Source organism: Muntiacus reevesi, chromosome 19 (genome assembly GCF_963930625.1).
Source record: "Muntiacus reevesi chromosome 19, mMunRee1.1, whole genome shotgun sequence".
NCBI classification, from domain to species: Eukaryota; Metazoa; Chordata; class Mammalia; order Artiodactyla; family Cervidae; genus Muntiacus; species Muntiacus reevesi.
In genome coordinates this window covers 14,884,205-14,899,410 of record NC_089267.1, presented here as the reverse complement: position 1 = coordinate 14,899,410, position 15,206 = coordinate 14,884,205, and the positions used below count along the sequence as shown (strand labels likewise).

Here is a 15,206-nt window from a genome sequence, read left to right as displayed (position 1 = left end):
CAGTTCACCTTTCTTCTCTTCAAAAACTGTGATAGGTTCTTATGCATAAGAGGGGAGAGATGAATGGGATGGGGTGGTTGGAGGCAGATCCAAAAAGAAAGGGCTGTATGTGTGCGTATAGTTGATTCCCATCGTTGTATAGCAGAAACTAACACGACATTGTAAAGCAATTATACTCTAATTAAAAATTTAAAAATAAGAGAAAAAATGGATTACACAAACACACACAAAAAAAGGCAGAGATTTATAGCTGTTTAATCTTTCTCCAACTCTCTTTGAGTAGCTACAGTATCATTCTTTTGTGGCAATATATGCAAGAACAGTACACATGCCTGTCTCTTTACTCAGAACTCCCAATATACTCTAAGATCAGGCTTACATGAGAGCAGTAAAATTTAAGAGGAGTTGTTTCATAGTTTGCAATATTAGAATCACAAGCAACAAAAAGATTCAGAGAATAAAGATGCTGGGCTGAATTAGAGGCATTTCTGGTATGAGTACTTCAGACATGGTTAAACTCTACTGAGATAAATATGCCCCAATAGATAGCAGCCCTAGGGATCGCAGGGAGAAACACACCAGCGCAGCTGGAACCAGAAGAAAGTGGGTATTTTGCACATATCATTAATATGTCCCCTAAGCAGATCTATGTTCCTGCCTGTGATATTTTCTCAGTGCACTCCCAGCTTCTGAAGTTAGCGTCTTCTTAATTGGGGTGGGGGGGGGGGGATTTTTTTATAGGCTCTTGGTAGGTCTTCGTGATTTGCTGCTACTTGTCTTGTGAATGACCTGGTACAGTCTCAGCAAAATCCTTTGGTCTCTATATCACTCAAACTTCTGTTCAGCCAAGCTAGAAAAATGCTCTGAATACTGTCACATCCCATAAACATTTGTGAGATACAATTGCAACGCATCATGCACAGATCTCAGATTAACTCGTAAAATTCTATTCTGATTCTCTTATTCATAACCTGTGTATTTATTTAAGTTCCACATTCTGAAACCTATGGAGATGATGCCCTAAAAGTTTTCGTGATGGGTCAGTGACTGGGAAGAAGTAAGAGTTTGTGGTGGTGGTTTAGTCGCTAAGTCGTGTCCAACTCTTGTGACCCCATGGACTGTAGCTCGCCAGACTCCTCTACCCACAGGATTTTCCAGGCAAGAATCCCAGAGTGGGTTTTCATTTCCTTCTCCAGGGGATCTTCGTGGCCCAGGAATCAATCCCATTCTCCTGCACTGCAGGCAAATTCTTTACTGACCTACCAGGGAAGCCAGGAGAGGTTAATATAAGAAAAAAATGATTGTTGTTCAGTCGCTCAGTCATGTCCAACTCTTTGAGACCCCGTGAACTGCAGCACGCCAGGCTTCCAGGCTTCCCTGTCTTTCACTATCTCCCAGAGCTTGCTCAAACTCATGTCCATTGAGTCAGCAATGCCGTCTAACCATCAGGGGCCAAGACAGCATCCTCTGTTATCTCCTTCTCAAATGGTTTAACAGGGTTAGTCCTATGTGGATATGGAGAAGGTACCTGTCTACCCAGGGTGATTTGAGGGCTAGCTAAACATCTAGCTGGGGAAATCACTGCTTTCTTTTTGTCAGCGCCTGAAAAGAAGCCTTAACCAGGCTGACCAGCAACTTCAACAAAATCATTTTCACTTCAGTTTCACATTCCGTTTACTTCAACCTGGCCTCAGCCCCACTCAACCAACCCCACTCACTGGTTTCCAAGGAAATACACTTCACAGTTAATCACAGCTTATAGAAATACCCAACTCTTCTCACTTGCAAGACCGGCTTATTTGAGGGAGAAAGGATTTTGCTGAGTTTGCTTGTGTATTCATGTGAAAATCGTTTACAATCCTTCGCATTTTCAACTTTTCTGCTAAAATGCTCAAGTAAATTTAGCACCTCACGAAGAAGCTAAGTGTTGATCCCGTGGCTTCTCACAACCTCTGAAACACTCCTGCAAACTTTGAAGGGCACTTGAGAGTTAAGGGCATCCCATGGTCCTGAACTGCAGCAGAAACAGTGCCTCTGGGACTGGCAGGCGGCTGGGAATGGGCCTTGGTCAAGAGGCTCCATCGTGAAGCGCTTCCTTGGCTTAGATGAAAGCAGCATGAGCCATCTCCAAGCTACGCCATGCCGAGCACCTCAGCTGTGTTGCTCTGCTTTCTCAGGACACAGAAAACCAGTCTTCTCTTGAATGCTCCTTCCCTTCAAAACATCCTCCTCGAAGGGAGTGGGGAGCAAGCACCCATTTATGTTCAGGGGACAGTGAAGGACCCTGCCCTCCTGGACTCCTGTGTCTTCACTCCCTGAAAAAGGTGAAAGTGTTAGTCGCTCAGTTGTGTCTGACTCTTTTCGACCCCATGGATAGTAGTCTGCCAGGCTCCTCTGTCCATTGTCCTAGGATTCATTCTTGTCCTAGGATACCCTAGGCAAGAATACTGGAGTGGGCTGCCGTTTCCTTCTCCAGAGGATCTTCCCCACCCAGGGATCAAACTCGGGTCTCCGCACTGCAGACATATTCTTTACTGTCTGAGCCACCTGCCAGACCTGAAGACCTCAGGACCCCAGCTGGTCACAGGGCATCCCCCTCCCAGGACACAAAAGACACCACTCCAGTTCTCGTTTCTTATTTTTTTAATCAGTAATTAACATTTTTATAGATCTTTTCCAATTCTTCCAAGTATATGAATACATAATTATTTTGTAAAAATCGGATCAGCAAAATATATTTTCAAACCATCATTTTTAATGTTTGCCCAGAAGTCAAATGAACTCTTTTTTTTAAACTTGGTAGGCATTTTTATTAATTTAGCTTATTTTTTTACTGAAGTGGAGTTGATTTGCAACATTGTGTTAATTTCTGCTGTACAGTAAAGTGATTGAGTTATACATATATACATACTTTTACAAATACTTTTTCATTATGATTTATAACAGATTATTGAATATAGCTCCCTGAACTATCCAACAGGGATCCTATTGTTCACCCCTCTCTTTTCTACTTCTCCCTTCAATTTCAGTTCTGTTTCTGCCCTCTTAGCAAACTGCATATGCCCTCAGCAAAATTTCCCAGCATCTCACCTATAAATTCTGTCCTTTCTCTCTTTTTTTTTCTCAGTTCAGTGAGATGGAAGAGGAGCTCAGTACAGATGTTTCCATATGAGTATACAAGAGAACAGAAGATAGCAACTGTTGTTTCTTGTAATGGTTTTCCCAGGTCCTAATCCTTTTCTCCTGATGTAGCAAATGCAGTGGCCAAAGCTGGATTTTGCAATGTGCAGAAAAATAATGCAACTGCTCCGATTCTTTGAGAGAAGGCAGCACTGACTTTCACCCTCAGCAGGGAAGAAGTCCAGTTGAACATGGCTAGTGCTGGAGGCAAGGAAGGCTGTGATGGCTTCCAAGCTCCCAAAGCTTCAGAGAGGACAATAGTGTGGCATCCACCAGCTGCATCACTGATAATCACCATGCATGCTGACTCTCAAGGGCTTCCCATGTGGCTCAGTGGGTAAAGACTATGCCTGCAATACAGGAAATCCAGGTTAGATCTCCATGTCAGGAAGATCCCCTAGAGTAGGAAATGGCAACCCACTCCAGTATTCTTGCTTGGAAAATTTCATTGACAGAGGATCCTGGTGGGCTACAATCCACGGAGTCACAGAGTCACATACAACTGAGTAAATGAGCACATGTTTATTCCCTTCACATTTCCCTAAAGAAAATCACTGGAATTGTCCTCAATCCCTATTGTCCTTTTTTGTATCATTTACTCCAACACACCTGCACTGGGGTTGTCATGGTGGAAGCTCAGTGGGAACTATACGTAAGAAGAGAGATGGTAACGCAGAAGGTAGGAGCTCTTGTGATCTCTACTTGATCATGCAGAAGACAGTGTGCTTAAAATCCATTCCATTTTCTGGAACAGCATTGAACAAGGTGTTCAGTACATCTGCGTAATTCTTGAGGCATGTTCAGGTATGTTAAGCATGATGTACATTTAGTTGCCCTTGCTCTTTGAAGAAAAACAATTTCAAGTGGGTAATTGAGCATTTCCTCTAATGGAGGGGGCGGACTGGGATATAACAGATCACAAGCAAGCTGAGCATTTGCAGAAAGGCCACAACTGCTTACTCTTTTTTGTTAAGGTCTGTCTGGAAAGCATATGTGAAATTAAATTATTATTTTTTAAGACTTCCAGTCACTGATTTGGTCCTGGAGTGTTATCTACTTTCTCTCTGTGGAGTCCTGTTCTTCAAATGGAGATTTTTATTCTGTAGGATTCCAGTAACTTTTGTCTCCACTCCTGTTAATTTGTTCATTAGGCATTGAAATGCTTTCCCTTAGGAAAACATAATGGGTTCACTAAGTGCTTTTACCAGCCCAGCTGCTGTTACTCTCATAGCGATGCCACAAACACCGCATTCTCCTCTTCTTACGGTCTATTACTGTCACTATATGTGTACGGTAATCCTAGATTATAAACCTGCAAGGTTAGATGGAGAGAAAATATTTCTCTAGAAAAGAGTGTCTGGTCTGAACAGGTTAGTAAGGATCCACTTGAATACATAACCTAGAAAGAGGCAGATTCATGGGCAAGGCTGAGCCCTGAAATGGAAAACTTGTAAGCAATCTATGCATGTGTGTGTGTGTGTGTACTAATTTGTGTCTGACTCTTTGTGACCCCATGGACTCCACCCTGCCAGGATCTTATGTCCATGGGACTCCAGGCAAGAATACTGGAGTGGGTTGCCATGCCTTCCTCCAAGGTATCTTCCCAACCGGGGATCAAACCCATGTCTCCAGCATCTCTTGCATTGACAGGCAGATTCTTTACCACTGAGCCACCTGGGAATCCCAAGCAATCTATGACTAGAGGCCAACTTTGGTACATGAACGAAAAAAATAAACTCTTCAGTGATGTGATATGGATAAGGTTTCCAGGATGCCAGTCAAAATCAAGGAACCAACCTAGAGCCTAACAGACTGAAGGGCTAGCCTTCACGAGAACTAGTGGGCATGTTCAGACAGTGCCCAGACAATCTAATTTTGAAACAATAAATGAAGGATCAAAAGCCCAGTATTTCAGAGCAGCCTCTCCACCCCAGCTAGATTTGACTTTTTCTTATGGTAATGTAATGTTGGAATTCAGCATTTGAATCCAGTAGTTGTTTCATTAATTTCCTTTTCTGCACATTTAGACATTTCCAAATTTGTCATTGCTACCCTGGGTGGCACAATCTGGGTCAGTCCCAGGATTGAGTGTCTCAGTTCAGTTCAGTTAACTCACTCAGTCGTGTCCGACTCTTTGTGACCCCATGGACTGCAGCACGCCAGGCCTCCCTGTCCATCACCAACTCCTGGAGTTTACCCAAACTCAAGTCCATTGAGTCAGTGATGCCATCTAACCATCTCATCCTCTGTCGTCCCCTTCTCCTCCTGCCCTCAATCTTTTCCAGCATCAGGGTCTTTTCAAATGAGTCAGCTCTTCGCATCAGGTGGCCAAAGTATTGGAGTTTCAGCTTCAATATCAGTCCTTCCAATGAACACCCAGGACTGATATCCTTTAGGATGGACTGGTTGGATCTCCTTGCAGTCCAAGGGACTCTCAAGAGTCTTCTCCAATACCACAGTTCAAAAGCATCAATTCTTCAGTGCTCAGCTTTCTTTATAGTCCAACTCTCACATCCATACATGACTATTGGAGAAACCATAGCTTTGACTACACGGACTTTTGTTGGCAAAGTAATGTCTCTGCTTTTTAATATACTGTCTAGGTTGGTCATAACTTTCCTTCCAAGGAGTAAGCATCTTTTAATTTCATGGCTGCAATCACTCTCTGCAATGATTTTGGATCCCAAAAAACTAAAGTTAGCCACTGTTTCCACTGTTTCCCCATCTATTTGCCATGAAGTGATAGGACCAGATGCCATGATCTTAGTTTTTTGAATGTTGAGTTTTAAGCTAACTTTTTCACTCTCCTCTTTCACTTTCATCAAGAAGCTCTTTAGTTCTTCTTCACTTTCTGCCATAAGGGTGGTGTCATCTGCATATCTGAGGTTATTGATATTTCTCCCAGCAATCTTGATTCCAGCCTGTGCTTCTTCCAGCCCAGCGTTTCTCATGATGTACTCCGCATATAAGTTAAATAAGCAGGGTGACAATATACAGCCTTGATGTACTCTTTTTCCTATTGGGAACCAGTCTGTTGTTCCATGTCCAGTTCTAACTGTTGCTTCCTGACCTGCATATAGATTTCTCAAGAGGCAGGTCAGGTGGTTTGGTATTTCCATCTCTTTCAGAATTTTCCACAGTTTTTGTGATCCACACAGTCAAAGACTTTGGCATAGCCAATAAAGCAACAATAGATGTTTTTATGGAACTCTCCTGCTTTTTCAATGATCCAGCAGTGTTGGCAATTTGATCTCTGGTTCCTCTGCCTTTTCTAAAACTAGCTTGACCATCTGGAAGTTCATGGTTCACATATTGCTGAAGCCTGGCTTGGAGAATTTTGAGGATTACTTTGCTAGCGTGTGAGATGAATGAAGTTGTGCAGTAGTTTGAGCATTCTTTGGCATTGCCTTTCTTAGGGATTGGAATGAAAACTGACCTTTTCCAGTCCTGTGGCCACTGCTGAGTTTTCCAAATTTGCTGGCATATTGGGTGCAGCACTTTCACAGCATCATCTTTTAGGATTTGAAATAGCTCAACTGGAATTCCATCACCTCCACTAGCTTTGTTTGTAGTGATGCTTCCTAAGGCCCACTTGACTTCACATTCCAGGATGTCTGGCTCTAAAGAAACTCAAGAAATTTAATCCTCAACTTAAAACTTCGGTGTCATGTCGACCACCTTCTTCAGTCTGCTGAAAGATGTCTCCTGTGGATTCATAGTCCTCCTTCCCACCACCTAAATATTTCCCAACTGCCAGGCGTTTCAGGAGTACCTCCCAGCTCAGTGGGAGTCTATTTCAGCATATTAAGTCTCAGCCCTTCCTCAAATGGTCTGCTTTTCTGCAAAATCACAACCCTCACCGTCACCTCCATCAACAAATATCAGTACTCAACAGGTACAATCCCAAAGTCAAAGAACTAATTATTTCATTATCCAATGGTCAGCTTTCATTATATTATGTGTTGGATAGCGACACCTTCTGGTAAAGTAACGCAAGAACATGCTGAATACACGGGGCTCCATCGGGGCTTCTTCCCTAAGAGCTCAGCTGGTAAAGAATCCGTCAGCAATGCAGAAATCCCCAGTTGGATCCCTGGGTCCGGAAGATCCCCGGGAGAAAGGATAGACTACCCACTCCAGTATTCTTGGGCTTCCCTGCTAGCTCAGACAGTAAAGAATCCACCTGCAATGCGGAAGACCTGGGTTCCAGCCCTGGGTTGAAGGGAATGGCAACCCACTCCAGTATTCTTGCCTGGAGAATCCCATGGACAGAGGAGCCTGGCGGGCTACAGAGCATGGGGCCACAAAGAGTCAGACACAACTGAGCAATTTTTGCCTTTACTTTTTCACTTATGAGCACATTGCAAACAAAATTTTTTTAAATAAAAAAGTAAAAAGAAGGAAGGGGAAAAGAGGACGGAAAAAGTGGGAAAATGTCGATAGCTTTGCACGTGATGTCACGAGAATCCTCTGTCACTCATGTACAACCTTGCTTTTGTCAGGAAAAGAAGTAAAAACAGATTTTTCAAAGAGTTTTGCTGAAAGTGCAAATAGAAAAATGGAGGGAAAGTGATATCAAGAAAGAATCTTTTAAGTAGAAGGAGAAGATAATAGAATGTCTACAGGCTACAAGGAATGACCCAGTAGAAAGAGGAAAAAATGATCCAGTAGGTGAACAAGGCACATTTCTGGATGAATGTCCTTGAGAGGTGAAAAGGCTGGGATCCAGAGCATAAGTAAAGGAGCTGGCCTTAGACAGGAGCACAGACCAGTCATCAGACACAGAAGGGAAAGTGTGAGTATTTGAGGGCAGACGCAGCCAGCGAGCTGATGCAGTGCTAGAAATCCAAAGAGTTATCTTCTGGCTCCTCCTGCTCTCAAAAAAAAAAAAAAAAAATGTGAAGCAAGGTCATCAGCTGAGACTGAGAATTGGCAAGAAGTGCGGGAAATCTGAGAAAAGTTGTGCATAGTTCTCCAAGACAGAAAGAAACTCAATGGGCCAGAGAAATGTAATGTGATATTATTTAAGGATCATAAATTTAAAGTGAGTCCTAATGGTTGTTTTTCTCCAGCCAAGTTCAGCTACAAGGGTGCAAGTGAGGAGAAGGCAAAGAGCAGGGTTTAACCCTGGTTATGGTTTTGCCTATCAAGTACAACAATTGTGTGTGTGTGGGGGGGGGGGGAGGGGAGGTAGGTAAGAGCGTGGAGGGCTAGTCCTCCTAAAGAGCCAGGCAATATTAATTTCCTTTCCTATAACAGCCGTGTTTTTAATGACTCAGTTTCCTGTTTGTTTGTTTACTCTTGGATAAATTGAAAGATTCTGGGGATGATGATTTTACTAAATTATAATTTGTGTATAAGCCATCTCCTTTCTGTTTTTTTGGTTTTCTTTCCTTTTAAAAAAAGGAATTTTTTTATTTGTCTTTTCACTTAGGATATTATCTTTAATAAGATGACTGTATCCAAAACCTCTGCTATTCGACACTGTGGAAAGGAGTAGATGTTTCAAAGAAACATTGCAAAAGTGTAGGTTGACAGGACATATGAAGCTCTTTTTCATAGTCTAATGGTTTATAAAACAAATAACTCATGCCCATATGTAAAAGACTCACTATTTCTACAGGAGTTTTTCACTAGTTCTCTTAATGGCTATGTATTGCATATCTGCTGTGTACAAAACACTGTACTAGGCAAGCACTGAGGTGACTTGGGGAGAAGATAGGATTATAACACACGGGAATTGGCAGTCTAAAAGTTCTAGGTATTTGCAAATCCAAAGGTATTTGCAGTCTAAAGTCTTTTATTTAGAACAAATTATTGTGCAAGGTAGGACAAAGCAAGCAGTACACACAAGTTCCATGACAGTTGTTCACCTAATTTACCTTTACCTACCACAGTGGGCCTGCAACGCAATAGAAACCTAGTGAATACAGTAAATCAGTAAATAAAGTAATGAAGATAAAGTAAATAAAATAAAGTAAATCAGTAATAAAGATCTGAGCCAGGCTTGACGGGCTGGAGGAACCAACACATGAATTCTGAGATCTGAGAAAAGTTAGGAGAGAAGGAGAGCCAGACCTTGAAGGAAAAATAAGAGGCCAACAAAAAAAGGGGGAAGAAAAGAGCCCTTCTCTATGAAGGCGCAAGCCTGAGATGTACAAGCCGCATGGAAGCGCAGTGATGCATGGGGCATGCGCAGTCTAGTCGGCGGCCCGCGAGGCAGTACCGTGAAAGGGCATCAGCAAGGCAGTGATAGCAGTGAAATCCGTGGTCTATCGGATGAGTTTTTATTGAGCACTTAACACTGTGCCCAGCACTGTAGCTCATTTAATATCACAGAAACCCTGTAAGACAGTCACCAAGTCTCCATTTTACGGTGAGAAAATTCAGACAGAGGTCAACTGCATACCTCTAATGCAGCTGGTCAATCACAGAGCCAGGGCCGCGGGCACCGCTGCTACTATTAATTAAAACATTTTGAATAAAGGAGTGACATGTGTTTTGCATTGCTGCTACATTTTTCTTTCACAAATAATGGACATATTCAAGTTAAATTTAAAAGTTAAGTGCCATGAATATGAGCTGTTACTCCTCCCTGGCAGCTCAATCTGCCTGCGACACAGGAGACACAGGTTTGATCCCTGGGTTGGGAAGATCCCCTGGAGAAGGGAATGGCAACCCACTTCAGTATTCTTGCCCAGAAAATCCCATGGACAGAGGAGCCTGGCGGGCTACGGTCCACGGTCGCAAGAGTCCCACACACTTAGAAGTGTGTGAATAGGCAAGTATATTAATTTCCACTACCTTTCATTCAGCGAAGAGCTTCCCTTGTGGCTCAGCTGGTAAAGAATCCACCTGCAGTGCGGGAGACCTGGTTTCCATCCCTGGGTTGGGAAGATACCCTGGAGATGGGAAAGGCTACCCACTACAGTATTCTGGCCTGGAGAATTCTATCGACTGTATAGTTCATGGGGTCACAAAGAGTCAGACAGGACTGAGTGACTTTCACTTTCATTCAATGATATGACTATTTCCCAAAACTACTGGCTTATGGATTGTTTTCTTTATGATTAATCTACAATATAATATAGCTCAGTTGCATTTATTGTTATCCAAATGCATATTTAACTAAATTTTTCTAATACTATGGAAAACATAGAGCTTTTTTGTTTGTTTCTTTTTAATGAAATCACTTTACCTTTCTCTTTGTAACTTTGAACTTCATCCAGAGACAGTTGTTGATGACAGCCAATTCATCATCAGACAGGTTATACTTATGTTTTGTCACTACCTTAGAGAATTATTTTCTGCCTCAAAAAATTTCTGATCTATTAAATGTACTCCTTTTTTATAGCAAGTCTTTCAACTCTCAATTCATTCTCGTTAAATTTGTACCCCATACCTTCCAAATTCTTATATAAACTAAAACTATCAACTCATAAAAATGTGTCCAGAGAACCAGAGTTCAGTTCAACATTACAATTTGTGCAACACTGGAGGACAGCATCTAATGTGATCTAATTATTTACCCAAGAGTGCTTTCATTAGCTCTGACAAATATCAGCTCTTTTTACCTCCTCTAAGTCTGTAACATTCCATATTTCAGTTCTTTACATATATTTTGTTTTTATTTAAAATCCTTGAGAAAGACACAGACTTCATCAATGTAGCCTGTCTTGTAAATATTCTTGAACCCAGGTAACCTTAAGCCTCTTTTCTCAAAAGTCTTGCCCACATTTTCTCTAGAGGTGACATGGGATGGGGCACCCTGCTCAAATGAGAGTGTTACCATAGTGGGTCCCCCGTGGTTGGCTTCGTGTGATCTGCAGAAACGCAGAAGGCTGAGGAATTTGATACTTAGGTGATGCAAGAAACCAAAGAAAGGTAGAGGATGTTTATCATAAAGTAAAAAATTGCCTAATATAAAGAAAATACAAGGAACTGCTTGTGGAAGCATCTGTAACTTGGTCTTTGCTAGAGCAAAGGGAAGAAGTAGAACTAATGTGTGCAAGCTACTGGAAAATAATTTTCAGCTCAAAGGAAAGAATTATCTAAGTAGACATTCAAAAATGGAACTAGGTATTTCCTTGAGGAGGGAGGCAGCCGTTTGCAGAGTACCTGCATTAGGTCTCCTCCCACAAGGAGATCTGAAAAACTGGGTGACGGTATAATTTATTTTCCAAGTAGGGACACATTTGAGAATGAAAGGACAGCAGCAAGAAATCAGGAGACCCGAAGCTCACCAAGTCCCACACCCTCCTAGTTCACCTCATTGTTGACCACTAGCGACATGGATTTACGGACACGTGGAGGTTTGTGAAAGATCAGCCCTGGTAGGGAAGGGGAATAGGTCAGATATCATGAGAATGCTGGAAAACAGGGAAATCTGTGATCTTCTCATCTCTCCTTCTGTTCCCACCCTGATAAGATGAAGTCCAAAGTCATAGATCTAGCAGGATCTCTGTGAGCAAGCCTGGACACGAGAAAAGTATTTAAATCCAAAGGGATCTGATTAGGAAAAACTCCAGGATGGGGGCATTGTTCCCAGAGCCAGGGAGGAAATACTGTTCCCAAGCCAAGCCATTCAGAGGGTTCTACCAGAGCATAACAAGCAAGTAAGAACAGACCAACCCTAAAGGACCAAATACTTTGGAGGTGGCTCAGGCGAGAGCAAGATCAGCCTAAGAGCAGGGCCCCCACTGCAGGCAGGCGCTGTGCAAGGATGGGAGTGCAAGAGTGTGGGCACACGAGCTCCCGAGTGGGGTCTGTGCTCAGCACCCCGGAGAGGCTTAGAATTATCCGATGACGCACATTTTTTTCTCTTCCCTTCTTAGTGGAGATTGAAATACAATTACCAAACTTCATGAATGTTGAAAAGAGTTTATTAAAAGTTAACATTCCTAAACTAAAATTCCCATCTTACCAACTGCAGTGGCCACTCATGGCTGTGTATTCAGCTTCTAGAATCCCCCTCGGGCAGCTTTTGCCCTGATGTGGAATGAGCACCTTCCACTCTGCCGTGCAGCCCCCCTGACAGAGGGAATGCTGACCCCCACCTCCAGTTAGAATGAGCCACCCTGGAACATCCCAGTTCCCTGCCCAGGACTACTCGGCTCAAGCCAATAGTGCCAGCATATCCCCATTGGCAGCTGGTATTCATCCAAGCACGTGGCGTGGATCAGCCAGACTGTAGGGAAAGGCTATTTTTCAACATGAACAGGGTAAGCACATTCAATTTGGTGGAAGCTGGCTTACAGACAAAGTCCCACGTGAGGGGATGGAGCAGAGAAAATGAGAGGGTGGTAGAAAGGCAATCGGTTTCATTGCACCAGGCGGCTCTTAGCTTTTAGCTTTCTTTCACATCCAGTAATAACTTCCTTATTGTTTAAGCCAATGTGAAGAGGGTTCTCCTGACTCTTCAGCTGAAGGTCTCCTTACAGATCCACGAAACAGTGGTTCCCAAACCTGTCCGCATCTTGGAATCACCTGGAGACCTTCAGAAGCCGCTGATCCCCATATTCCAATCAGAGATTACGCTCTATTGCTCTGGTGCATGCCTGGGTGAGCAGACGAGTCTCTAGGAATGGATCACTCCCCAAGACTGGCAGTGTCCTCTGAGCCTCCTCAATGTGACAGAGAATGCGTTCCTACCCGGACTCGGTCAGTCCACCCACCCCACCCCCAGTGAAGGAGGGGTTTATATGCTTTGTGGCAAGATTTGACTTGCTCTGCAGCTACGTGCTTACTTTTCTGCTTGATCCCCTCATCTGGACCATATTTCAGAAGCTAAGGGGTGGAGTGCCTTCTTTAGTAAAATGAGAGCATCAGTCTTTGTAAGCCGCATGCTGGTGGTCTGCAGGGGCCAGAGTAAGTGGTCCCAGGTCATCAGTAATTCATCTCTTAAACAGTAGACTGGCTAAAAGGAAGGAGGTGGAATGGGAGAGGAAGAATGGAGATATGACCACACTGTTAACGTACTCTGACAGCTCTGGACTCCAGTACCTAACTGGGTGGTAAACAGAGATATAAAATAGTATCTGTTCCATCTATATAGTGGGGTTTCCCCAGTGGCTCAGCGGTAAAGAATCTGCCTACAGTGCAGGAGGTACAGGAGACGTGGGTTCAGTCCCTAGGTTGGGTAGATCCCCTGGAGATGGGCATGGCAACCCACTCCAGTATTCTTGCCTGGAGAAGCCCATGGACAGAGGAGCCCAGTGGGTTACAGTCCATAGGATCGCGAAGAGTCTGAAAGACTGAAGTGACTTAGCATGCATACACATCTACATGGTAGAGCTTTTGTGAGAGTGATAGGAAATAATACATATGGAAGAAAACTCAAAATAAAATAGTGCTCTGTGCATGTAAGGTACTTTTATGAGAGGCCCACGAAGTTACAAATGAACTCCAGACCTCATCCTACCAGGCACCATGGTGGCGGCCGGATGAATGGCTCTGGGAGTTTAATCCTCTGCCAACACCTTCTCTTTGGCCTGTCCTCCATCCCTTCTCTCATCATCTTTCATAAAATATCAAGCGTGCTCTGTAAATGAAATTCTAATTCAAATCACTTTCAACCGCATTGCCACCTCCAGAGCCCTGCCCACACAGAAATCCTAGGGCTGCCGCTAATGGGCAGGGAGGTTATTTGGTTGCATTATTTTCCCCTTGGTTTTTAGAAGCACTCCACTTCCTCATCGAGAGCACACCTCTGAGTACCACAATGCTCTATCATTCCCTACTCGAATTATAATGTCTATCAAAAGAGGCATCTCTCGGGAGGCTTGAGTGCTAAGTGGCGAGTGATTTTTAGAGAGATATGTGGGAAATGGTTTCAATATTTGGCAGTTCCTAAAGGCAAGATGATTCGAGACTTTTTTTAAAAATACACTTGATCAGCTCATTCTGCTATTCCCTGATTTCTGAAAATGCTTTATCATTGGAATTTTGCGTTTGCATTAAAATGAAATTTCCATAGGCCACAGGATCAGTTTTTAGTTTTCTCTATCCATTTATCATATGCTTCACCTATAACACACAAATGTGTATGTTCACCAGGAAATCAGTCTTTTTTAAATCAAAATATAGTTGATTTACAGTGTTTCATGTACAGAGCAGTGTTTCAGTTATGCACATACATATATTCTTTTTCAGATTTTTTTCATTATAGGTTATTATAAGATACTAAATATAGCTCCCTGTGTTATATAGTGGGCTTTCCTGGTGGCTCAGATGGTAAAGAATCCACCTACAATGTGGGAGACCTGGGTTGGGAAGATCCCCTGGAGGAGGGCATGACAACCCACCCCAGTGTTCCTGCCGGAGAATCCCCGTGGACAGAGGAGCCTGGCAGGCTACAGTCCATGGGGCTGCAAAGAGTCAGACATGACTGAGTGACTAACCACGTGTTATATAGTAGGCCTTGTTGTTTATCTATTCTATATGTAGCACTGTGTACCTGTTGATCCCAGATTTCCTATTTATCCCTCCCCCCTCCTTTTCCCTTTGGTAGCCATAGGTTTGTTTTCTATGTCTGTGAATCTGTTTCTGTTTTGTAAATAAATTCATCTGTATCATTTTCTTAGATTCCACATATAAGCAATATCATATGATATTTGTCTTTGCGTGACTTATTTCACTTAGTATGATCATTTCTAGGTCCATCCATGTTGGTGCAAATAGCACTATTTTATTCTTTTTTATGGCTGAGTACTATTACCAGGAAATCAATCTTTCTTTTACAGATCTCTCCATTAAAATATACGGTTCTGAGATTAAAGACATAGATAATGCCCCAAGAATTGAAGCAACCAAAAATACCGCAAAAACGTACAAAGTGTCAACCATGAGACGAATGTTTGATTTGGCAAAGCATCGAACCAAAAGATCAGCACTTTTCCCAACTGGGGTTAAAGTCTGTCCACAGGAATCCATGGAACAGATTTTAGCCAGTCTTCAAGCTTACTATAGATTGAGAGGTAAGGAAAGAGATGTAGCCTGTTCAGATTTCCCCTCTTTGTCTCTTCTCT

General features: G+C 42.9%; 1 protein-coding gene across 1 annotated transcript in view; it reads left to right on the top strand.

Annotated features, from left to right (window-relative positions):
- IMPG1 (interphotoreceptor matrix proteoglycan 1) overlaps window positions 1–15,206 on the top strand; it is a 146,632-nt gene that overhangs the window by 23,461 nt on the left and 107,965 nt on the right. Inside the window, 1 exon segment of the mRNA XM_065911797.1 lies at window positions 14,922–15,155. Coding sequence (XP_065767869.1) covers window positions 14,922–15,155 — 234 coding nt within the window.